Source organism: Leptonychotes weddellii, chromosome 16 (assembly GCF_054177405.1).
Source record: "Leptonychotes weddellii isolate Sample4059 chromosome 16, ASM5417740v2, whole genome shotgun sequence".
NCBI lineage: Eukaryota > Metazoa > Chordata > Mammalia > Carnivora > Phocidae > Leptonychotes > Leptonychotes weddellii.
In genome coordinates, this window is record NC_138384.1 from 39,317,246 (window position 1) to 39,343,891 (window position 26,646).

At 42.5% G+C, this 26,646-nt stretch overlaps 1 protein-coding gene and 1 pseudogene across 3 annotated transcripts; both read right to left on the reverse strand.

Annotated features, from left to right (window-relative positions):
* Positions 1–8,778: 8,778 nt before the first annotated feature.
* LOC115940301 (U6 spliceosomal RNA) lies at positions 8,779–8,864 on the reverse strand (annotated as a pseudogene).
* Positions 8,865–9,490: 626 nt separating this feature from the next.
* LOC102743571 (uncharacterized) lies at positions 9,491–26,082 on the reverse strand. 3 transcript variants are annotated; one of them, XM_081807557.1, is made up of 3 exons: positions 25,125–26,082; positions 24,053–24,145; positions 9,491–23,353 (listed from the first exon to the last, which is right to left on the reverse strand). In XM_081807557.1, exons 1-3 carry the CDS (start codon positions 25,228–25,230, stop codon positions 22,344–22,346), a joined length of 1,209 nt encoding a protein of 402 aa, XP_081663683.1. In that variant the 5' UTR covers positions 25,231–26,082; the 3' UTR covers positions 9,491–22,343. The 3 variants fall into 3 exon arrangements, 2 of the variants coding, with proteins under 2 accessions (XP_081663683.1, XP_081663682.1); XM_081807556.1 differs by having other exon boundaries at positions 24,053–24,148; XR_014141012.1 differs by lacking the exons at positions 9,491–23,353; positions 25,125–26,082 and adding an exon at positions 23,360–23,561 and having other exon boundaries at positions 24,053–25,114.
* Positions 26,083–26,646: the final 564 nt, after the last annotated feature.

A 26,646-nucleotide genomic window follows, 5' to 3' on the forward strand; every position in this document is an offset into this window, starting at 1 on the left:
GGCAAATGGGGAGTAGACAAATGGGAAGTAAATAAGCACAGCAAACAGCCCCTCAAGAGGGAGATGAGGAAAATGAGCACAATCCTGTCCTCAGAAAGACACACAGCAGTTAAATCTCATGCGGAAACTCAGGTTCAAGGGTAAGATGGTGGGCAACACCTTCTTGCTCCAAAAGAGTTGGCCACAGAAGGCAGAGCAGGTCCCACACTGAAGCTCCAGAAGGGAGGAGGTTCCACAGTGAGAGAAAAAACACAAAGTAAACATAGTATCTGTTTATTTTTATTTTTTATTTTTAAACTTTTTTTTATTTTTATTTATGTATTTAACAGAGAGCGAGAGAGCACAAGCAGGCAGAGCAGCAGACAGAGGGAGAGGGAGAAGCAGGCTCTCCGCCAAGCAGGGAGCCCGATGCGGGGCTCGATCCCAGGCCCTGGGATCATGACCTGAGCCGAAGGCAGCCACTCAACCGACTGAGCCACCCAGGCGCTCCTGTTTATTTTTATAATAAAATATTTCATATACATTCAAGTAGAGATGGGTACAGTGACAGAAAATAAGGTCGAGGAATCAGGTAAGACCCCACAGAGATGTAATGACGGATAAATAAATGATATATAAGGCCGTTTATCCACATATGCAGACTTCATATGTTCACGTAAATACTTATATTTGTGCATCATTCAGTAGAGAGGTTTACACAGACTGCACTCACATTGTGAAGTCAACAGGAGATGAAGTAAAAACAAAGCAGTTATCGAGTATCAGTCTTTTCTTTTTTAAAGATTTTATTTATTTATTTGACAGAGAGACACAGCAGGAGAGGGAACACAAGCAGGGGGAGTGGGAGACGGAGAAGCAGGCCTCCCGCTGAGCAGGGAGCCTGACGCGGGGCTCGATCCCAGGATCCTGGGATCATGACCTGAGCTGAAGGCAGACGCTTAATGACTGAGCCACCCAGGTGCCCCGAGTATCAGTCTATCTTGTGAGACACACACAAACACAGCTCCTCGCCTCCCTTCTGAACACCGCCACTGCCTTCAGCAGTAGATGGCAATTCCAGCCTCGGCCACTTCTCTCACAGTGTCACAGACATGGAAGTACATACCACAGAACTCACTAGAAACAAAAGCCAGGAAGTGCAGAGGCTGTGGAAGACAGACTTCAAGTAGGAGGGATTATTAAGTCCAGGAGAGGGATTCCGAGAGGATCCAGACGCCCTCACAAAGTGCAGGCAGTGAGCAGACCCAGGTGTCTGTGACTAAGTTAGCATGAACTCAAACATCGTCTGATACAATGCTTCTCAAAAGCTGCTGCAACAAGGACGCCTGGGTGGCTCAGATGGTTAAGAGTCTGCCTTCAGCTCAGGTCATGATCCCAGGGTCCTGGGATCGAGTCCTGCATCGGGCTCCCTGCTCAGCAGGGAGCCTGCTTCTCCCTCTGCCTCTGCCCCTCACCGCTGCTCATGCTCTCTCTCTCTCTGTATCTCTGTGTCTCAAATGAATAAATAAAATCTTAAAAAAAAAAAAAGCTGCTGCAACAGACCTGCCTGGGGGGCTTAGTAAACACAGATTGTTGGGCCTCCCCATGAGTTTCTAATTCAGTGCCTGTGTGGCACCTGATATATGCATTTCTAACATGTTTCCAGGTAGCCATGATGCTGCTTGTCCAAGGAACACACTAGGCTCTACTCTAACACCAAGTCAGGGGGAGGTCCTAAAGAGCAAGGCAGCAGCACAACGGACTTGAAGGCTGCCCGTAGGGGCTTCTCTGGAAACTCCTGCAACATCAAAACCTCCAAGATGATGCAAGAACATCGACAGCATCATGTCTACAAATAAAAGGTACCACTCAGGAAGTGCTCAGCCAGGTAGTGACAAGCCCAACCACTGGACCCACGTAAACCTTCCAGAAAACCTGGGACCCCGGCACTCTGAGAACCCCTACTTTCTACCCTCCCTCACTGAGACCTGACACCCTGTTTCCTGATAACATTCCATTATAGCACAGGAAGGAACGTCACTGATATGCCCATTTTTATGGACTTTCCTAGATAAAAATAACCACTCGAGTAGAAATTTTTTAAAAATAAATGTTTATTTTTCATATAAAAGAACACAAAATTTTACATCAGTTTAATGGAAACCCTAAAATACATAGAAAAGATATAAAAATAATTATAAAAATAGTCAACGAGGCAAAGCAATACTTAAGAGTGAGATCTTATATCCTAAAATACATATATAGCTATATATGCTATTTTAAAAATCAAGGCAGAAACAAAAGGGGTGCTACACACCTCTAAATTTATGCATTCCAGTTTAACTCTAAAATTAATCTGGAGATCTGTCATGAAAAAAATAGGGAAAGTGTCTAACTCAACTGATGGGACAAAGAAAATAATCATTAGTAAGTAACTGCAAATACCCAACCAAGACAAAAAAGCATGGCACCTCTTATGGGGAAAGGCTGAAACGGGGGATAGAGGAAAAAACTGTGACCCTCAAAGGAAAATAAGAAGAAATCAGGAAGAATGAGTCTCCGTTATCGGAAAAGGAACACAACAAACGGCGAGAGAGGAAAGAGGGAGGCAAAAGTCACCGACTCCAGGGGTGTGGAGGTCCACAAGAATGGAGGCAGGAAGAGAGGTGGAGTGTGTACATAAAATCATTCCCTAGAGCTGTGCTGTCCGATGATGCAGCCACTCATCACATGTGGCTACTGAGCACTAGAAACATGGCTAGTTTGAATTGAGAAACGGTGTAGATATAAAATACACTCCAGGGGCACCTGGTGGCTCAGTCGGTTAAGCATCTGCCTTCCGCTCGGGTCGTGATCCCAGGGTCCTGGGATCGAGCCCTTCATCGGGCTCCTTGATCAGCGGGGAGCCTGCTTCTTCCTCTCCCACTGCCCCTGCTTGTGTTCCCTCTCTCGCTGTGTCTCTCTGTGTCAAATAAATAAATAAAATCTTAAAAAAACAAAACAAAACTATCCCAATCACAGACCAGCAAGCTGAAGAATTTTAAACTGTTAAGGGTCACTGTCTTGATTATCATCATGACATGAGATCAAAACCAAATCAGCACATGCCATATAGACTGGATGTCTCATCTGAAATAAGATATATGCTGTGCATGGAGAAGCACTGAACTTATCCAGGGGGCAGCATGCCAGGAGGTGCCACACATGTATCTGGGTGTGCATCTGAATGGAGTGATCAAACTCTCATCCCCACAACTCTGCTGTCCTTCACTGGCACTGCAGGGGTAGACCTGGGAGGGGAATCCACATCCTGGTGATACCATGGGAAAAGAGACACTTTGGGATTTTGCCCTGATTTCTAAGGGGTATCTTCTCTTCTCCCTCTGGGTTATATTTTCTTGCTGTCCACCTGTCTACCATTTTGCCACCCGAAGCTGTAGCCCAACTCATCTCCTCGGCCTTTCTCAGTGTGAATGTTGAAAGTTTAGTCTTACCTCTTTAATCTCTACAAGATTTGCCCAAAATTCAGACCTAAAAGAATGAAAACAAGTTTGCTTGAGAAGGTTCAGCCTCCCCCTTCTTAGGGGAACCCTTAAGGAAACATCAGCCCAGTGTCTCCCCATCTCTGCTCAACAACTCCTTGTGACTTCTCCTTCAGGAGCAGAAGGCAAATTCTTAACCTAGGCCCACCTGCCTCCATGAACTGTAATACAGCACGGACACACAGAGAACAATAACTCAATATAATTTGACATAATACAAAGTCAGGAAGGGATGCCCATCATGAAATGTTTAAGCAATAAAGCTGCAGTGACGGGGAGGGACAGGAAATAGTACAGGACTCTAGGGATGGGCTGGGAGTGAGTCCCAAGAAACTCTACATCCTGGTAGAGGTAGGGTGCGGGCAATCAGACTCTGAAGAGAAAGGTAAGCCAAAATTCTATCTATGCAAACACACACAAGATCACATCAGATAGAATCAGGTAGGTTAGGAATGACAGAAAGCAAAGGAAACAATTGAAAATGTGAAGGTTTCTCCATAAATCATTAGGAGGATAAATGCCAGACACACCTCCAGAATGTGTTTATAGTAGTATTTCTTCAATTAACAAGGCAAAGGTTGGAGCAGCAAGGAGAGATGGAGGCCAGGCACTTCCCCTGGATCATCAATGTGAACCTGGCAGCAAGCCACTCTGGATGCTACCATTTTCCCCATGACGAATCAAAGCCACAGTGAGGCTCATTGGTGGGTTCAAGGTCAGAGAGCTAATGAGGCTCATTGGTGGGTTCAAGGTCAGAGAGCTAATAAAGGCTGCATCTGGGATCTGAATGAGGCTGTTGGCCTCCCAGGCTTGTTCCTGATGCTCAATGACTAAAAATCAATCTCACTTAGTGGTAAGTACAAGTGGGGCGCCTGGGTGGTTCAGTCGTTAAGCGGCTGCCTTTGGCTCAGGTCATGACCCCAGGGTCCTGGGATTGAGTCCCGCATCGGGCTCCCTGCTCTGCAGGAAGCCTGCTTCTCCCTCTGCCACTCCCCCTGCTCGTGTTCCTCTCTCCCTCTGTCATATAAATAAATAAAAACTTTTTTTTTTAAGTACAAAGTATCTCTCCAAATCCCTCAAGTTATTCTTTTCTGTTAGTATTTGTTCTGTGAGCTAGACAAGGCAGAAGAAAAGGGAGAAAATCAGGAAAGTAAACACACTTCTAAACTTATGCATGGTCAAAGAAGAAAATGCAACGTACCCAACGATAAAATTGCATTTGGCATAGGGCCCTAAGCCTGTATGAGGTCTCTCATCCAAAGCTATGAAATAAATCCTACAAAAATAAGAGATCCACTCACTGAGTAACATTTTAAAGGGTTTGGGAAGGTAATCCTATTATCTATTACTAAAAGAGTCAAACCAGGGTTATAGTTTTTAAACAAAACAAAAATCCCTAAACCTCCTTAACTGGCTGTTCCTTTTACAAGAACTATGTATATCTGTCAAAAAAATAAGATATTAAAGAAATTGGGGAATTATTACTAATAGTAAGGTACCAAAGTCAGGAACGTATTTTCCCTTAAAAGAAAAAAAATCCGGGCGCCTGGGTGGCTCAGTTGGTTAAGCGACTGCCTTCGGCTCAGGTCATGATCCTGGAGTCCTGGGATCGAGTCCCGCATCGGGCTCCCTGCTCAGCGGGAAGCCTGCTTCTCCCTCTGACCTTCTCCCCTCTCATGCTGTTTCTCTCTCTCTCGCTCTCTAATACATAAATAAATAAAATCTTTAAAAAAAAAAAATCCAGGGGCGCCTAGGTGGCTCAGTCGTTAAGCATCTGCCTTAGGCTCAAGTCATGATCCCAGGGTCCTGTGATTGAGCCCCGCAAGGGGCTCCCTGCTCAGCGGGAAGCATGCTTCTCCCTCTCCCACTCCCCCTGCTTGTGTTCCCTCTCTCGCGGTGTCTCTGTCAAATAAATAAATAAAATCTTAAAAAAAAAAAAATCCAAAATAACTTGCTATGCCTTTCACAGCAATTTCTCAAAATAAATTTTTATGAAGCCTAGGACAATCAAAACTAAAAGTTGGTTTTATTACAACATAAAATCCCCAAAGCCACTGTAACTGGCTGTCCTTATCACAGACATTCCACTAAATAATACAGCTAACAAGAATGGGATTTTTAAAAGGTTGGGGACCTATAGTATAAATACACTCCTAACCAGGTATTCACTCATTTAATAAACCTGAATCCATTGGCCAACCCTTCCCGCGGAAGGTGCTGCAAAAAACACCTGCCAAGGGGCGCCTGGGTGGCTCAGTCGGTTAATCGTCTGCCTTCGGCTCAGGTCATGGTCCCAGGGTCCTGGGATTGAGCCCCACAACGGGCTCTCCGCTCAGAGGGGAGGCTGCTTCTCTTTCTCCCTGTGCCTGCCGCTCCCCCTCCTTGTGCGGGCTTTCTGTTAAATAAATAAGTAAAATCTTAAAAAAAAAAAAAAAAAAAAAACTACCAAAAAATGAAAGGGCGTTTTACCCGGGTGGGCTGGAAAATGTCTGCTTTTACCTTTAATACCAAGACCCTGCCAGTCGGAGGTCTGATCAGCCTCTGCGCGGGCGCCCACCTAGTCCGGCTGGAAACCTGAAAGAGCTGGAGGTTTAACCGCTCAGGTTTCCAGCCAAGTCCCGACTCTCGCCGTCGCGACAGCCGGATTCCCAGGCACGCAGGACGGACCCGGAGGACTTCACGCCGCGCGGACCCGAACGTCCCACGTCCGGCGGTCTCTTCCCAGCCCAACGTAAGGCTCTGAAACCACGTTCAGCCCCATCTGCCTGCACAGCTTCTTTCGGCCTCGCGCTTGCCTGTGCCTTCGCGTGGGGGCGGGCTTCCGGAAACAGTGGCCGATGGGAAACAGGATTAAATACACGGGACTCAGTTTCAAAGCAACACCGAGGAAGAAAGGAAGAATGCAGGTATCTCAAATATAGACAGAGGCCTTAGCCAATGGATGTGCAAAAAAGGAAGGGCTCGCCTCTCATTGACCAATAAAAAGTGTTTACGGCCGACCCGCCTACAAAGAGTAACAAAGGTTTCTTGCGGGAGTCCAGGCAAGAACGCTTGCTCTGGGCGCCTCACCCCCACTTTGCAATCATCTTTCGCGCTGTTGGCTGAATCGTCTAGGAGATTTACACTCGGCGATGGAGACCCCCTGTCCTCGTCCAGGTGTTACGACCCCTGAACTCCGAGACCTGACTTTGCACACAGCAGGTCTCATTATCAATGGGCTAATAAATAATAAAATAAAGGAAATGGACAGTGAAGACATTAATGAATAAAATCAAACAGACACTTGCGGTGCCGGGCCCCTTCTTTGCAAAACCAAATCCAGGGGCAAAACCAAATCCAATACGTTTCTAACCAGCAATCAGAGTACAGAGGGGGCAGGCAGCAGAGCTTTGCATTTGTCAGTAAAGTCCCAGAGTTTGCAGCCATTTCAGTGTTCTACAGTTTACCTCAGTTCTGGGAGCAGCGCTTCTCTTACAAGCAACCGCGACCAACGGCTTTAATTTCAGCAAACTCCTCTTTGTGTGGGTATCTGGAACTGTCTTTGGGGTAACATTTTAAAATTTCTAATTCGAAGGGATCCATGGCCCTCGTGTGTGTGTGTTTGTGTGTGTGTGTGTGTGTGTGTTTCTTGGCATCCCCTGGGATCCGCGGGCCCCTCGACTCCAATCTCCACCCACGGAATTCAGAGCCCCATTCTTCTACTCCGCGATTGTCTTCCAAATAGAGGAAACAGTATTTTGCAGACTGGCTCTCCGGTTCTGATCTAGGCGGTCGCGTTGATGTCCAGACAGTGTTGTGCGTGTGGACCGTGGTTTTGAGTGAAGGGAGAGCAGGAAACAGACCGTGACTGACAGACGTGCGTTCCTAAGCCTGGATTGGTCACAGCTGGAAGAAGAGCCTCCCTAACGTCCCCAGGGGCCAAATGGAGGCCTAGTGGGAGGTACAGCACGGCTGAAAATGACTAGCGGGGGCGAGTCCTTCCAAAAACAAAGGAGCTAGTGGGAGGCCTGCGAGGCTGGGCCAATCCGGCTGTGAGTGACCCGCGGGGGCCAGCCCTCCTAACAACAAAAGGCCCCTATGAAAGAATCCTGCATAACAAGGGACGCTGAGGCGTTGCTATGGGAACTTAGGGTCGTCCAGGTCTTGATTAGCTCCTTTCTCCCACAATTTTTCTTTCTCTAACTGGCTCTTATATCCCTGTGAGGCCTCAGTGTGCCGTCTCTCACGGCAGAGTTTTTTCTAGTGTCGGGGCTGTTTCCTAAATCACTGCGCTAATCTCACTCCTCTGCTCCTGATTACCCCAAACATTTGTCGCGTGCTGGCTCTTGTCCCTGCTAGACCGGCTCTCTCGCCGGCTACTGAGAGGGCAGTTGGGATTTTGGAAGATGGGGCAGGTGCAGGGTACCCGTGGCGGGGTGGGAGGGTGGGGGGACGGGCTCCTCCACACCTTTGCCCACTCAGGTTCCCCAAGGCTGTGACAGGAGAATCCTTATCTTTTCCGCGAGGTTTTAAATTGAGACACTTGGGACGAGGGCAGAATTGCAGCATGATAGAAGCTGGGGGAAGGGGGAGATGGGAAAGGTGGGAGATGCATCAACTAAGATGGTATCTTTATTACTTTATTCCGGTATTTTTATCTTTATTTTACACCATACCTTTGCCCAATCACGTTTCTCTGTCTCTACCAGGCGCCCCTCTCCCCTGGGGCGGCGGGGGGGGGGGGCTGAGGGGATGTTAGTCCCCAGTCTCTGCTCCCTTGGCCTGAATTGGAATTAGTCCCTTCTTTTTATTATTATTATTTTTTAAAGATTTTATCTATTTATTTGACAGAGAGAGACAAAGCAAGAGAAGGAACACAAGCAGGGGGAGTGGGAGAGGGAGAAGCAGGCTTCCCACTAAGCAGGGAGCCCGATGCGGGGCTCGATCCCAGGACCCTGGGATCATGACCTGAGCCGAAGGCAGACGCTTAACGACTGAGCCACCCAGGCGCCCCAGTCCCAGAGCTTTCAGTTTCAGTGTACATATCTTGGCTGGAAGGTCTGGCGTCATTGGACTTTTAAAATATTCAATTTTCACTAAGTTATATTTATCGCTCTCTTCCTTTATGTATACTGAATTTTGTTTCTTACATGCAAAAGTATTCTTATCCTGCAATTAAAAAAAAACACTCCTTTATTTTCTTCTAATTCTGTAATAGTTTCTGATTTTTACATTTCCTTTGGAGTTGATTTTGGGGGTACCGTGTGGGGTAGAGATGAATTTGCATGTCATCCTTGTGCAGCAGCCATGCTAATCTTCTCTGTATCATTCCAATTTTAGTATATGTGCTGCTGAAGGGAGCAAGGTGTGAGGTAGATATGTAACCATTCCCCGCCCCCATGGATAAACAACTGTCCACACACCATTTACAGAACAATCATTCTTTCCATCTCTTTTCTGTTTGTGTTACTGTCCCAATACCATACTGAAGCTTTATGGAATATTTGGCTCTTGATAAGGCAAGTCCTTCCATTATGTAATTATCTTCCAAACGTTTCTGGCTCTTCTGGCCCATTTTGTCTTCCACCTGAGAATTAGAATGAGCTAGTCAATTCTATTATTAAAAACTGATGCTGGTGTTCTGATTGAGATTGCCTAGAACTTATAGATTATTTTAGAAAGAAGTGACATTTTGGAGCACCTGGCTGGCTCAGTGGGAAGAACATGGGACTCTTGATCTCAGGGTCATGAGTTCAAGCCCCATGTTGGGTATAGAGATAATGTAAACAAAGAAACAAACAAACTTTAAATATATAGAGAGAGGTACAATTATTCATAGCTTTTTTTTTTTTTAAAGATTTTATTTATTTATTTGAAGAGAGAGACACAGCGAGAGAGCGAATACAAGCAGGGGGAGTGGGAGAGGGAGAAGCAGGCTTTCCGCTGAGCGGGGAGCCCGATGCGGGGCTCGATCCCAGGACCCTGGGATCATGACCTGAGCTGAAGGCAGACGCTTAACGACTGAGCCACCCAGGTGCCCCTATTCATAGTTTTTAAATGTAGAAAATAAGACCAGAAAAGGCATTAGAAGGATTTGTCCAATGTAACACAGCAAATGGAAAGCATGGATTTGTACCACAAAGATAGCTTCTGAGTCTGCAAGCTAAGTCACAACGATACACTGCCACTTTTGGACTTTTTTTTTTTTTTTAATTTTGCTTTATTTTCCCCTTCCCTTAGGCATTTTTAATTGGTTTACTTCATCTATTTAATTATATAGGAAAAAGTCAATGTTCTCCCTCCACTTCATCCTCTGACCCAGTCCCAGTGTTAACAAGATGATGAACATCTTTCCTTAATGTTCTCCAGCATTCATATAAGTATTTGCAAACATATGAAAATATATATAAAGTTTCATGTTTTCATTATTTTATTATAAACCATTTTACTTTTTTCACTTTTACCTTTTTACATTTTACTTTTTGAAGTGATAGATACCACTTCAGAACTGTAGATAAACAGCAAACTCATTCCTTGTAAGAGTTAAGGTATCTTCCATTATATGAGAGGATATAATAGGATAATAATAATTTAAGATGTTGAAATACTTTTATCACCAAAACTAAAGCTTCAATAAATTACTTTTTTTTTTAAGATTTATTTATTTGAGAGAGCAAGAATGAGAGAGAGAGAGAGAGAGTACATGAGATGGGGGAGGGTTAGAAGGAGAAGCAGGCTCCTCACCGAGCAGGGAGCCCGATGCAGGACTCGATCCAGGGACTCCAGGATCATGACCTGAGCCGAAGGCAGTCGCTTAACCAACTGAGCCACCCAGGCGCCCCTAAATAAATTACTTTTATTTGTATCTTTATGAGTTGTTACTAGGGAAGGCCCTAAGATTCACCTCTGATTTACCTTCAGGCTCTGTCCAACCAGGAAATGAAAGTTAAGGCATAGTTGCAAAATGCCTAAAGGATTAAGTGTGACACACACACACACACACACACACACACCATCTGCAAAGACTAGGGGATTGTTTTTGGTTCCAGGTAAAGAAAATTTCTATTGATCACTAGTTCCCCACAAACCAATAGAACAGAGATTTCCATGGCCACATGTGACAAAGGATTTAGACTTTGCAAAATTCGTTCAGAAAAGCCACTGAATAAATGAGTATCAACAACTATAACAAGCAGCCAAAGTAAACCCTGGGGAAGGGGGCAAATATGATCTCCAGAGTTGCCACATTATAATATTCAGGAGTACTGGTTTTCAAAAAAAAAATTATAGGAAGAGAGTCCTTCAGACTGAAATGAAATGTCACTAGACAATAACTCAATCCACATGAAGAAATAAAGAACACCAGTTAACTATATAAGTAAATATACAAGTCAGTGTTCATATATTTTTGGTCTATAATTGTCTTAATTCCTATATGAATTAAAAGACAACTGTATGTGGGCCCCTGGGTGGCTCAGTTGGTTAAGTGACTGCCTTTGGCTCAGGTCATGATCCCAGGGTCCTGGGATCGAGCCCGTATCGGGTTCCCTGCTCTGCGGGAAGCCTGCTTCTCCCTCTCCCACTCTCCCTGCTTGTGTTCCCTCTCACGCTGTCTCTCTCTCTCTGTCAATTAAATAAATAAATAAAATCTTTAAAAATAAATTAATTAAAAAAATAAAACAACTGTATGAAGCAATAATTATAAATCTGTGTTGATGGCACACAGGCATAAAGACGTAATTTGTGACAATAACAACAAAAAGGGAGGGCAGAGCTGTAAAGGAAGAGAGTTTTTGTATACTACTGAGGCAAAGTTAGTATTAATTCAAGCTAGATAATTATAAGTTTAAGATGTCAATTGTAGGGCGCCTGGGTGGCTCAGTTGGTTAAGCGACTGCCTTCGGCTCAGGTCATGATCCTGGAGTCCCTGGATCGAGTCCCGCATCAGGCTCCCTGCTCGGCAGGGAGTCTGCCTCGTCCTCTGACCCTATCCCCTCTCATGTGTTCTCTCTCTCTCATTCTCTCTCTCTCAAATAAATAAATAAAATCTTTAAAAAAAAAAAAGATGTCAATTGTAACAGAAAATCAACAAGGAAACAATGGCTTTGAATGACACACTGGACCAGATGGATTTAACAGATATATTCAGAACATTCCATCTTAAAACAGTAGAATACACATTGTTTTCTAGTACACACAGAACATTCTCCAGAATAAATTACATCTTAGGCCACAAAACAGGCCTCAACAAATTCAAGAAGATCAAAGTCATACCATGCATCTTTTCTGACCACAACATTATAAACTAGAAGTCAACCCCAAGAAAAAATCTGTAAAAATATCTCCCTCTCTATAGATAGATAGATAGATAGATAGATAGATAGATAGATAGATAGATAGATAGATAGATAGATAGAGGGGCGCCTGGGTGGCTCAGATGGTTAAGCATCTGCCTTCGGCTCGGGTCATGATCCCAGGGTCCTGGGATCAAGCCCCATATCCAGCTCCTGGCTCAGCGGGGAGCCTACTTCTCCCTCTGCCTCTCCCCCTGCTCGTGCTCTCTCTCTCTCTCTCTCTCTGTGTCTTGAATGAATAAATAAAATCTTAAAAAAAAAGATAGATAGATAAAGAAAAAAAGAGAATGGACCCAAATAAATAAAATCATAAATGACAGAGGAGAAATAAAAACCAACACCACAGAAATACACACAATCATAAGAGAATATTATGAAAAAATATATGCCAACAAATTGGACAACCTAGAAGAATGGATAAATTCCTAGAAACATATAAATTACCAAAATTGAAGCAGGGAGAAATAAAACATTTGAACTGACCAATAACCAGCAAAGAAATTGAATCAGTAATCAAAAAAATCCCAACAAAGTTCAAGACCAGATGGCTTTACGGGTGAATTTTAACAAACATTTAAAGAAGAGTTAATACCTATACTTCTCAACCTATTCCAAACAATAGATAAGGAAGGAAAACTTCCAAATTAATCTTATGAAGGGAGCATTACCCTAATATTAAAAACAGATAAGGACACCACAAAAAAAGAGAACTACAGGCCAATATCCCTGATGAACATAGATGCAAAAATCCTCAACAAAATACTAGCAAACCAAATCAACAATACATTAAAAAAATCATTCACCACAATCAAGTGGGATTTATTCCTGGAAGAGTGTTTCAATATTCACAAATCAATCAACATGATACATCATATTAATAAAAAAAAGGGTAAGAACCATATAATCATTTCAATAGATGCAGAAAAGCATTTGACAAAGTACTACATCCATTCATGATAAAAACCCTGAACAAGGTAAGTTTAGAGGGGAACATACCATAATTATATGGTCAACTAATCTTTGATAAAGCAGGAAAGACTATCTAATGGGAAAAAGACAGTCTCTTCAACAAATGGTGCTGGGAAAACTGTACAGCAACATGTACAAGAATGAAATTGGACCACTTTCCTACACGATACACAAAAATAAATTCATAGTGGGTTAAAGACCTAAATGTGAGACCTGAAACCATTAAAATCCTGGAAGAGAGCACAAGCAGTAATTTCTCTGACATTGGCTGTAGCAATTTTTTTCTAGATAGGTCCCCTGAGGGAAGGGAAACAAAAAGCAAAAATAAACTATTGAGACTCCATCAAAATAAAAAGTTTCTGTGTAGTGAAGGAAACAATCCACAAAACTAAAAGGCAACCTACTGAATGGGAGAAGATACATATTTTTTAAGATTTTATTTATTTATTTGACACAGAGAGAGAGAGACAGACAGAGCACACAAGTAGGGGGAGTGGCAGGCAGAGGCAAAGGGAGATGCAGACTCCCCACAGAGCAGGGGAAGCCCAAGGCAGGACTTGATCCCAGGGCCCTGGGATCATGACCTGAGCTGAAGGCAGTCACCCAACCAACTGAGCCACCCAGGCACCCGGGAGAAGATATTTGTAAATGACATATCCAGTAAAAGGTTAATATCCAAAATATATAAAGAACTTCTACAACTCAACAGCCAAAACACAAATAATCCAATTAAAAAATGGGCAGAAGACACAGATATTTCTCCAAAGAAGACATACAGATCACCAAAAGACACAGGAAAAGATGCTCATCATCACTCATCATCAGGAAAATGCAATCAAAACTACAATGAGAGATCACCTCACGCCTGTCGGAATGGCTAAAATCAACAACATAAGAAACAGTGTTGGCAAGGATGTGGAGAAAAAAGAACCCTCTTGCACCATTGCTGGGAATGGAAACTGGTGAATCCACTGTGGAAAACAGTATGGAGGTTCCTCAAAAAATTAAAAATAGAACTACCTGGGTGCCTGGGTGGTTCAGTAAGTTAAGCAGCTGCCTTCGGCTCAGGTCATGATCCTGGGGTCCTGGGATTGAGCCCTTCATCAGGGCTCCCTGCTAGGCAGGGAGTCTGCTTCTCCCTATGCCCCTCCCCCCTACCCATGTGCACGCTCTCTCTCTCTCTCTCTCTCAAATGAATAAAATCTTTTTAAAAAAATAGAACTACCCTATGATCCAGCAAACACACTATTGGGTATTTTCCTGAAGAATACAAAAACACTAATTCAAAGGGATACAGGCATCCCTTTGTTTATAGCAGCATTATTTACAATAGCCAAGATATGGAAGCAGCGCAAGTGTCCATTGACTGATAAATGGATAAAGAAGTTGTGATGTATATATACAATAGAATATTATTCAGCCATAAAAAAGAATGAAATCTTGCCATATGCAACAACATGGATGGAGCTGCAGAGTATAATGCTAAGGGAAATAAGTCAGTCAAAGAAAAAAAAATACCATATGATTCCATTCATATGTGGAATTTAAGAAGACTCACTTTAAAGACTCACTTTAAAAAAATAAATAAGGGCGCCTGGGTGGCAAATAAATAAATTAAATAAATAATAAATAATAAAGACTCACTTTAGACCCAAAGACACATATAGTTTCAAAGTGAAGTAATAGAAAATTACATTTAGGCAACTGGTAACTCAAAGAGACCTGAGATGGCTATAATAGCATAAAAAAGTAGACTTTAAATAAGAAAAGTTTACAAGAGACAATGAATTATATATTAATTAAAGCATCAGTCTTCAGAAGATATAACAATCATAAACAGAGCCTTATAATATATAAAGCACAACCTGATAGGATTGAATGAAGAAATAGACAATTTAACAATAGCTGAAGACTTCAAGACCCCATATTCATTAATAGACACACAACTAGATAGATCAACAAGGAAAGAGAGGACTTGAGCAAAGGGAAAAGACAGAGAGAGAGAGGGGGAGGAAAAGAGAGAGAGAGAAATCAAGGAACAGACTCTTAATTATAGAGAACAAACTGTAGGTTACCAGAGGGGAGAGGGGTAGGGATAGGGGTCAAATAGGTGATGGGGATTAAGGAGTACAATTGTTGTGATGAGCACTAGGTGATGTATGGAAGTGTTTAATCACTATATTATACATATGAAACTAATATAACACTGTATGTTAACTGGAATTTAAAAAAAAAACAACTTAAAAAAAGATGTCAATTGTAGTCCCCATTATAACAAATCAGAAAATAAGTTAAAGATACATAGAAAAAGAAATAAAGAGGGAATCAGAATGGTACACTACAAAAAAAATCAAAATAAAAGGCAGTAATAAGGAAATTTGGGAACAAACTATGTATAACATAAAAAACAAATACCAAAACAGCAGAAATCGCTTATCAGTATTTATTTTTATTCATTTTTAATTTTTTAAAGATTTATTTATTTGAGAGAGAGAGAGAGAGCATGAGTGGGAGGGGCAGAGGGAGAAGGAAAAAGAATCTTGAGCAGACTCCATGCTGAGCACAGAGCCCAAAGCAGGGCTTGATCCTAGGACCCTGAGATCATGACCTGAGCTAACACCAAGAGTCAGATGCTTAACCCACTGCACCACCCAGGTGCCCCAGTAATTAGTTCATTAATTTTTGAAAGATTTTTAATTTATTTATTTGAGAGACAGAGACAGAGAGCATGAGACAGTGAGCATGAGCAGGGGGGAAGGGCAGAAGGAGAAGCAGGCTCCCTGCTGAGTGGGAAGTCCGACATTTGGATCCATCCCAGGACCCTGGGATCATGATCTGAGCGAAGGCAAATGCTTAACCGACTGAGTCACCCAAGGGCCCCTATTTATTTTTTTTAAAGGTTTTTTTTTTTTTTTTTAAAGATTTTTAAAAATTTATTTGATAGAGAGAGACACAGCAAGAGAAGGAACACAAGCAGGGGGTGTGGGAGATGGAGAAGCAGGCTTCCCGCGGAGCAGGAAGCCCGATGCGGGGCTCGATCCCAGGACCCTGGGATCATGACCTGAGCCGAAGGCAGACACTTAACGACTGAGCCACCCAGGCACCCCTACCCCTATTTCTTTTTTAAGTAGTCTCCATGCCCAGTGCAGAGCCCAAAGCAAGGCTGAACTCATCACTGTGAAATCTTTTTTTTTTTTTAAGATTTTACTTATTTGACAAAGAGATAGACAGAAGAGCACAAGCAGAGGGAATGGCAGAGGGAGAGGGAGAAGCAGACTCTGCACTGAGCAGGGAGCCCGATGCGGGACTCGATTCCAGGACCCTGGGATCATGACCTGAGCGGAAGGCAGACGCTTAACCATCTGAGCCACCCAGGTGCCCATGACTGTGAAATCTTGAACTGAGCCAAGATCAAGAGTTGGTCACTCAACTGACAGAGCCACCCAGGCATCCCAGTAATTATTTAAATGTAAGTGCCTTAAACTTTCCAATGAAAAGGCAGATATTGGCAGGATGGATTTTTAAAAGGATCTAACTATTTGCTGTCTACAAGAGACTCACTTTATTTATTTTTTATATTTTATTTATTCACTTGAGAGAAAGAGCAAGCAAGTACGAGTTTGGGAGAGGCAGAGGGAAAGGGAGAAGCAGACTCCCCGCTGAGCAGGGAGCCCAATATGGGGCTTGATTCCAGGACCCAGAAATCATGACCTGAGCTGAAGGCAGATGCTTAACCATCTGAGCCACCCAAGCACCAAGACTCACTTTAGACCCAAAGACACATATAGTTTCAAAGTGAAATAATGGAAAATTACATTTAGGCAATAGGTAACTCAAAGAGATCTGAGATGGCTATAATAGCATAAAAAAGTAGACTTTAAATGAGAAAAGGTGGGTGCCTGGGGGGCTCAGTTGGTTAAGCGACTGCCTTTGGCTCAGGTCATGATCCTGGAGTCTCAGGATCGAGTCCCACATCGGGCTCCCTGCTCAGCAGGGAGTCTGCTTCTCCCTCTGACCCTCCTCCCTCTCATGCTCTCTCTCTATCATTCTCTCTCTCTCAATAAATAAATAAAATCTTTAAAAAAAGTAAATGAGAAAAGGTTACAAGAGACAATGAATTATATATTAATTAAAGTGTCAGTCTTCAGAAGATATAACAATCATAAACATATATGCAGCTAACAATAGAGCCCTATAATATATAAAGCAAAACCTGATAGGATTGAATGAAGAAATAGACAATTCAACAATAATAGCTGAAGACTTCAGGACCCCATATTCATTAATAGACACACAACTAGATAGATCAACAAGGAAATAGAGGACTTGAACAACACTGTAAACCAACTAGAACTAACAGACATATATAAAACACTTCACCTAACATCAGAATAAACATTATTCTCAAGTGTACATGGAACACTCTTTAGGACAGACCATACATTAAGACACACACACACACATACACACACATACCACACAACTCAGTAAATTTATAAACATCAAAACCATACAATATATCTTCCCTGACCAAATGGAATGAAATTAGAAATCAATAGAGAAGGAAATCGACTATTCACAACTACATGAAAATTAAACACAGTTTGAAACAAACAGTGGATCAATGAAAAAAATCACAACAGAATTTAGACAATACTTTGAGATGAATGAAAACAAACATATCAAAACTTCAAGGCTGCAGCTAACACAGTACTCAGAGGGAAATTCATAGCTATAAATGGCTACATTAAAAACAAAAAAGATCTCAAATCAATAACCTGACTTTCCACCTTAAGGAAGTAGAAAAAGAAGAGCAAATGAACACAAAGTAAGCAGGAGGAAGGAAATGGTAAAGATTAAAAAGGATATAAATAAAATAGTAAATAGAAAAACAACAGAGAATCAGGGTGCCTGGGTGGCTCAGTCATTAAGTGTCTGCCTTCGGCTCAGGTCATGATCCCAGGGTCCTGGGATCGAGCCCTTCATCAGGCTCCCTGCTCCGCAGGAAGCCTGCTTCTCCCTCTCTCACTCCCCCTGCTTGTGTTCCCTCTCTCGCTGTGTCTCTCTCTGTCAAATAAATAAAATCTTAAAAAAAAAAAAAAAGAAAGAAAAACAACAGAGAATCAACAAAATAAAAAATTGGTTCCTTGAAAAGATTGACAAAATTGATGGACCAATAGGTAGACTAAGAAAAATAGAAGATTCAAGTTACTAATATCTGGAATAAAAGTTGGACATTACTATTGACCTTACAGAAATAAAAAAAATTATAACAGAATATTATGAACAATTTTATAAACAAATCAGATGACTCAGATGAAATGGACAAGTTCCTAGAAACACACAAACTACCATAACCTATTCAAGAGGAGTATGTAACAGTCTTTCTATGACAAATAAGGAGATTGAATCAGAAAGCAAGTAAATACTGTTAATGGAATGAATGTTTGTGTCCCTCTCAAAATTCATATGTTGAAATCCTAACCTCCCACATGAAGATATTTCAAGGTGGAGGCTTTGAGAGATAATTAGGCTTAGATGAAGTCATGAGGGCAGGGTTGCCACGATGGGACTAGTACCCTTATAAGAAGAAACCAGAGAGTGTGCTCTCTCTCTCCCCTTCTGCCATATGAGGATACAGCAAGCAGGCAGCTGTCTGCAAATCAGAAAGAAGGTCCTTACCAGATGCTGAATCTGGTGGGACCTTGACCTTGGACTCCCCAGCTTCCAGAACTGTGAGAAATAAATGTTTGTTGTTTAGGCTACATCATCTATGGTTATTTTATTATAGCACCCCAAAATGACTAAGAAAACGTCTAACAAATAGACGTGGTCTACTGTGGTTTTACTGGTGAATTCTACCGAACATTTAAAGAATTAGCACCAATACTTCTGAAACTCTTCCAAAAAAATAGAAGAGAATGCTTCCAAATTCATTCTATGAGACCAGTATTACCCTAATATCAAAGCCAGATAAATACATCACAGAAAACTACAGACCAATATTCTTTATGAATAGAAATGTAAGAATCCTCAATAAAATACTAGCAAATTGAATTAAGCTGCATATAAAAAAACTATGCAGGGGCGCCTGGGTGGCTCAGTTGGTTGGGCGACTGCCTTTGGCTCAGGTCATGACCCTGGAGTCCCAGGATCGAGTCCCACATCGGGCTCCCTGCTCAACGGGGAGTCTGCTTCTCCCTCTGACCCTCCCCCTCTCATGCTCTCTCTCTACCTCATTCTCTCTCTCAAATAAATAAATGAAATTTTAAAAATAAATAAATAATAAATAAATAAAAAAACTATGCACCATGACCAAGTGGGATGTATCCCAGGAATGTAAGGCTGGTTCAACATAGGAAAATCCATGAATGAAATATATCATATTAATAGAACAAAGAGAAAAGGGCATCTATGAAAATTAATAGTGAAAGCTTTCTCCTCTAAGACAAGGAACAAGACAAGGATGTCTGCTCTTGCCACTTCTCTTAAACATCATACTGGAAGTTCTAGCCAAGGCAACTGGGCAAGAAAAAGAAGTAAAAGTCATCCAAATTGGAAAGGAAAAAAGCAAAAACTATCTCTGTTCACAGATAATATGATCTTGTATATAGAAAACTCTAAAGAATCCACTAAAAATTATTAGACCTAATAAATGAGTTCAGCAAAGTTGCAGGATACAAAAATCAATGTTCAAAAATCAGTTGTATTTCTATATACTGGTAATGAACAATCCCAAAATGAAATTTAAAACAAGATTCTTAACTTTACCTAACAAGGTGAAAGATTTGTATACCGAAAAATATAAAACACTGTTGAAAGAAATTAAAGACTTAAATAAATGGAAAGACATCCTGTGTTCATGGATTGTAAGCCTTAATGTTGTTAAGATGGCAATATTCCCCAAAGTTACTGCAGATCCAATGCAATCCCTATCAAAATCCCAATGGCCTTCTCTTGCAGAAATGGACAAGCTGATCCTAAAATTTATATGGTGTTGCAAAGGACTCAGAATGGCCAAAATCATCTTGAAAAATAGGAAAATTGGAAGACTCACATTTCCTGTTTTCAAAACTTACTACAATGTTACAGAATCAAACCAGTATGGTACTAGCAAAGGCTAGACATATATCAATGAAATTGAATTGGGAAGCTAGAGATAAACCCATGTATCTAAGGTCAATTGATTTTCAACAAGTGTGCAAGACTATTCAGTGGGGAAAGAATAGTCTTTTCAACAAATGGTGCTGGGACAATTGGGTATCAACATGTAAAAGGAGGAACTTGGACCCCTACCTTATACCATATAAAAACTATAAATGGATCAAGGACATAAATGTAAGAGCTAAAACTATGAAACTCTTAAAAGGAAATATAGGTATAAAATTTTGTGATTTTGTATTAGGTAACCATTTCTTTTCTTTTTTTTTTTTAAAGATTTTATTTATTTGTTCATCAGAGAGAGAGAGAGAGTCAAGCAGGGAGAGCGGCAGGCAGAGGGAGAAGCAGGCTCCTCGATGAGCAAGAAGCCTGATGTGGGACTTGATCCCAGAACTGTGGGATCATGACCTGAGCCGAAGGCAGATGCTTAACCGACTAACCCACCCAGACGTCCCTAGGTAACCATTTCTTTTTTTTTTTTTTTTTAAAGATTTTATTTATTCATTTGACAGAGAGAGACACAGAGAGAGAGGGAACACAAGCAGGGGGAGTGGGAGAGGGAGAAGCAGGCTTTCTGCCGAGCAGGGAGCCCGATGCGGGGCTCGATCCCAGGACCCTGGGATCATGACCTGAGCCAAAGGCAGACGCTTAACGACTGAGCCACCCAGGCACCCCCTAGGTAACCATTTCTTAAATAGAACATCAAAAGCACAAATATCAAGAAAAAAGCAAATAAATTAGACTTCATCAAAATTAAAACCTGTGCATCAAAGGAAACCACCAAGAAAGTGAAAATACAACCCACAGAATGGGAGACCATATTTGCAAATGATAGTAACATATAAATAATTTTTACAGTTCAACAACAAAAAGATAATCCAGTTTTAAAATGGGCAAAGGACTTGAATAGACATTTCCCTAAAAAAGATATACAAATGGCCAATAAACACATGAGAAGAAACTCAACATCATTAGTAATTACAGAAATGTAAATCAAAACCACAGTAAGATACCACTTCACAGCTACCAATGGGATTAGGATTTAAAAAAAGGGTGGGGGGAGGACGGGGAATGACAATTGTTGGTGAAAATGTGGAGGAACCGGAATCCTCATACATTGCTAGTGGCAAAGTAAGATGGTGTAACCACTATGGGAAACAATTTGGCAGCTCCTCAAAAAGCGAAAGATAGAATGATCAGGCACCTGGGTGGCTCAGTTGGTTAAGCGACTGCCTTCGGCTCAGGTCATGATCCTGGAGTCCCGGGATCGGGCTCCCTGCTCAGCGGGGGGTCTGCTTCCCCCTCTGCCCTCTTCCCTCTCGTGCTCTCTGTCTCTCATTCTCTCTCTCTCTCAAATAAATAAATAAAATCTTTAAAAAAAAAAAAAAGATAGAATGATCATATGATCCATGAATTCCACTCTTCCACATATATCCAAGAGAATTAAATGCCTATACTCAATGAAAACCTTGTACATGAATTGAATGTTCATCATAACATTTTTCATAATAGCTCCAAACTGGAAACAACTCAAATGTCCATCAACTGAAGAATGGATAAAATATGTGCCATATCCATACAATAGAATATTGTTCAGCCATAAGAAGGAATGTAGTATGGACACCTGCTACAACGGGGATGAACCGTGAAAATATTATGCGAAGTGAACGCAGCCATAAAAGGCCACATAGTCTGTGATTCCATTTATATCGAATGCCCAGAATAGGCAAATCTATAGGGACAGAAAGTAAGTTAGTGGTTGCCAGAGGTAGGTGGGAGGGAAGAATGGGGAGCGACTGCTTAACGGTAAGGGGTTTTCTTTTTGGCCTGATGAAAATGCCCTGGAGGGCGCCTGGGTGGCTCAGTCGTTAAGTGTCTGCCTTCGGCTCAGGTCACGATCCCAGGGTCCTGGGATCGAGTCCCGTATCGGGCTCCCTGCTCCGCGGGAAGCCTGCTTCTCCGTCTCCCACTCCCCAGCTTGTGTTCCCTCTCTCGCTGTCTCTCTGTCAAATAAATAAATAAAATCTTTAAAAAAAAAAAAAAAGAGTACCTGCAACAACATGGGTGATTCCTGCAAACACTGAGTGAATGAAGTCCTACATAAAAGACTACATGCTGTAAAATTCCACTTACATGATATTCTAGAACTTGCAAAATATATGGTTTTAGAAGTCCGGAGAGTGATTTCCTTTGTAGGGGGCCAAGCAGAAGGGAGCAGGCAGACGTCTCTAGGAAGAGCTGGAAATGTTCCGTTTCTCCAGTCAGGTGCTGGACACGGGTGTGTTCACTTTGTGAAAATCTACCAACCTGCATACTATGACATCTTTCCCATCTAAACAGGAATAAATGCCCTATACCGTTAAGCCTGCCATGCCGTGTATCTCAGCACCCATGCCCTGGCATTCCTCCGGGCTCTGGAAGGCACCTTCCAGACAACTGCTGTTCTGACATTTGGCAACGCCCAGTCCCAAAAGCCTCTCCCTACAGTGCACCTTCTGGTGCGTCTGCAGGTGGACTCTCTGACTGAACCCCCTCCCACACACGGCACAGGGATAGGGCTTCTCCCCTGTGTGCACCCTCTGGTGGCTCCTGAGGGCTGAACAGTGCCTGAAGTCCCTCTCACAAGCCCCACACCTGTAGGGCTGCTCTCCCGTGTGGACCCTCTGGTGGATGCCCAGGTCCTTGCTCCGGCCGAACTGCTTCCCTCAGGCCTCACGCCGAATAGTCTCTCCCCAGTATGGACGCACTGGTGCAGGTAGAGGCTGGCTCTCTGGCTGAAACCCCAGCCACATGTGTCACACACATAGCCCTTGTCTCCTGCACGGTCCTGCTGGTGTCGCGCCAGCGTAGAGCGCAGAGTGAAGCCCCAGCCACACTCCTCGCAAGCATGGGGCTTCCTTCCTACGTGGACGTTCTGGTGGATCTGCAGGGCTGCCCTGCGGCTGAAGTCCTTGTCGCAGTCTTGGCACCTGAAGGGCCTCTCGCCCGTGTGGACGCGCCGGTGGATGGACAGGTTGGAGCTGCAGCTGAAGTCCCTCCCACATTCCTCACACGTGGGAGGTTTCTTTCCCATGTGGTCCTTCCTGTGCCTTCTCAGAGTGGATCCTGAGTTGGAGACTCTGGAACTCTCCATGCATTGGTAGGCCTTTTCTCTGGGAAGGAGCCTGGGAAAGTTAAGGTCTGCTGTCCTTACCCTGAAGGCTCTTCCACGCCCAGCGTATGGAGAGGGCTTCTCTCCTGTATGGGTTTGCTGGTGAAGTAGAAGGTTTCTGAGCTGTCTGAAGTCTTGGCCACACTGGGGACAGCTGTAGGGTTTTTCTCTTGGAGATGTCTGCCAAGGGAGAATCCCATCATTCTCATCCCTGACACCTGGGACAAAAAAAACTAGATGATGAAGCGAGCAGGGGTTTTGTCCAAGGCTGCATGGTGCACACTCTGGACACACTCTCAGGCAGCGCCGGTAAGGCTGAGAAGCTTCGCGAAGTAGAGAAGTGTTGGGCTGCTGGTCTTTGTCCTCTTGACCTTGGGTTTTTCATTTTTGCTTCAGGGGTAAAGGGAACATACGGAGAACCCTTTCCTTAGTGAGGAAATGAAGTGTTACTAAAACACTTGATTAAACTCTGTGAACTACAAATATTTTAGTGTTGTTAAAGCATAATTATCAAAAAGTTAAAAAGATAACTTTTATAAATATGAAGTGAACAGGGGCACCTGGCTGGCGACTCTTGATCTCAGGGTTGTGAATTCAAGCCATGTGTTGGGGGTAGAGCTTACTTCATTCACACACACACACACACACACACCCCAAATATGGACTGAACATCTGTCAAAAATTTTAATGAGGAACCAATAAGATGGTAAGGCTGGTTCTTAAGCATGTATGGAGCCTGAGCATTTAATGCTTTTATAAACAAAGGTATTTGTCTCCAATCAAAAAAATATTTAAATATTTTCAATTAAATGAAAAGCATAAAAAGTCAAACAAGATGTATTTTTAAAATTGCTACCCATCCCTTCATGGATTCGTGGGTTACTGATGGCATTTACTCCTGGCTGACTGGTTCTCACCTGAATAGGAGCTTCTTGGCATTTCTTCCTCCATCCATACACCATCTTCTTGTTCAAAATAGAAAATCATTTCCGGTTTGTACAGCAGATGCCCTGCTTGAGGGGAAAGACATGTGGATTAGGGCCCTGCAATGTGACTAAGGACCCTCACACAGGTCAAATCTAGGCCTTGGTATCCGTGAAGATCCTCTGAAGACTGAGAAAGGTGAATAAACCTACTATACATTAATATCACATTTTGCATTTACTTATACACTTACAAATATGTATATATATTCCCTAAACAAGGAAAGTTCCAGGAATTCTTGGGAACTTCAGTGAAGAGACCCATTTGCAATATAAAACAGTAATAATGCTCAATGGGTTGAATAGGCAGTGATGAGGCCGAGGAAGTGCATCCCCAAGTATGATTTGAAGAAACTTATCAAAAATGCAGACTCCATCCCAAATCCACTGAATCAGTAGCGCTGGTGATAGAAGTCAGGGTTGTAGGTTTTTTGGATAACCTCGTACTTTATAGAAAAGTAGCAAGAGTAACACCAAGAACACCCATAGAACCCTGACCCATATTCACCAGTTGTTATTGTTTGGCCCGTTTATTTTATTACTTTCTTTCTCTCTCCACACACACAATTCTTTTCTAAAACCATCTGAGAGAAAGTTATAGGCCCCATGGCTCTCTAGGACCCAATTCTTAGTAGGTATTTCCTAAGAACAAGGACATTCTCTCCCATAACAGCAGCACAGTCATCAAAATCAGGGGACTTAACACTGACACAGTATTTTACGTAATCCAGTTAATTTGCAAAAGACGCCAATATGTCCCTTTTGGCACTCTTCCTGGACATTTTTTAGCATTGCATTTAGTTGTAATGTGTCTTTAATCTTCTTTAAGTTGGACAGGAACTGGCATTTCTAATATCAGGTATTTTTCTGCACTCTCAAATCTGATACCCTCTGCTATAAGGGATCTGGAATATGTGGGTGCCCAAATGCTAATCCCCTCGGGATTTAATCCATTTGGTTGAACCCACTGTGAGAGCAGATGGGTTCGGGAAGATGCTGTGCTCACCCAAGGAGATGAGATTCTCATAGTTCTCCAACATCACTTCTCCGTGCAGGTGACTCTGAGAAGCGTCCAGATGTTCCCACTCCTCTTGGGCAAAGTCCACAGCCATATCCTTGAATGTCACCAGCTGTTAAAATGACAGACATAGTCACACACAGACATACCCATTCCCACAGAGTAATGCAGTTGACAAGTACAGTGAATCTTGATGGTTTCTAGGGTCCTGATTTTGGCAAACATCCATGCACCTGCTTCCATTATATTTTGTAGAAGATGGAAAAGACATATGAGACACATTTAAAGCTCTCCAGCCCTTAAAATTTCTTTGATGGGAAGACTCAAACTTCAACCAGAGTACACCCAAAGCTACACAATTCCAGAGGTGCTGCCCACACCACATTGTATGAATCAGGAGAATAAGCTTGAGATTCAAAGTCCATAGTTTACATTAGAGTTCACTCTTGATTTTGTACATTCTATGGGTTTGGACAAATGTATAATGATATATATCCATTATTATGGTATCATACAGAGTATTTTCACTGCCCTAAAAATCCTCTGCACTCTTCCTACTCACCACTTCCGGTCAACCCTGGTAACCACTGAGCTTTTTACTGTCCTTATAGGCTTTGATGTACCTTCCACATGACAGTGACAAGCTGGCTTAAGAGGTCTGCCTCTTCCTCTCCAACCCCCAAAGAGAAACTTTACAGTGGAAAAAACTGGGAGACCCTACATTAATTTTTTAAAAGATTTTATTTTATTTTATTTATAGAGAGAGAGGGAGGGAGTGCAAACAGGAAGAGGGGCAGAGGGAGAGGGAGAGAGAGAATCCCAAGGAGACTCTGCACCAAGCATGGAGCCTGACACAGGCTCGATCCCAGGACCCTGAGACCATGACATGAGCCAAAATCAAGAGTTGAAAACTTAACTGACTGCCACCCAAGCACCCCAACCCTACATTAATTTAAGTCACCAAAGTTAATATCACTAGTAATGAAACAAATCAATATTATGTGCTATCTGATATGACACACTGAGGACAAGTCACTTCTGCATCATTCCTGCCAAAAGTGTAAAACCTAAATCTAATCATGAAGGACTATCAAATAAATCTTAACTGGGGAACATTCTACAAAACAGCTAAGCCTGCACTCATCAAAAATCATGATCAAGAAAGACAGAGAGGGGCGCCTGGGTGGCTCAGCCGTTAAGCGTCTGTCTTCAGCTCAGGTCATGATCCCGGAGTTCTGGGATCGAGCCCCTCATTGGGCTCCCTGCTCGGTGGGAAGCCTGCCTCTCCCTCTCCCACTCCCACTGCTTGTATTCCCTCTCTCGCTGTGTCTCTCTGTCAAATAAATAAATAAAATCTTTAAAAAAATAAAAAGAAAGTGTTCCAGATTAAAGAAGACTAAAGAGAGGAAACAAAGGGAAAAAGGCCATAAAGAAAGTAATTAAGACAACTGGCAAATTTTAATTACGGGTTAGAGATCAGACAATAGTATTGTATCACGGTTAAATTTTC

What these genes read in the sequence shown, in the direction of transcription:
- LOC102743571 (XM_081807556.1), bottom strand. Translation starts at nt 25,230, where the DNA reads ATGGCTGTGGACTTTGCCCAAGAGGAGTGGGAACATCTGGACGCTTCT. An exon ending in TGAGAATCTCATCTCCTTGG is followed by an intron (nt 24,149 to 25,124) that starts GTGAGCACAGCA and finishes TTTCCCCTCAAG; the next exon opens with CAGGGCATCTGCTGTACAAA. An exon ending in GCCAAGAAGCTCCTATTCAG is followed by an intron (nt 23,354 to 24,052) that starts GTGAGAACCAGT and finishes TTTTTGTCCCAG; the next exon opens with GTGTCAGGGATGAGAATGAT.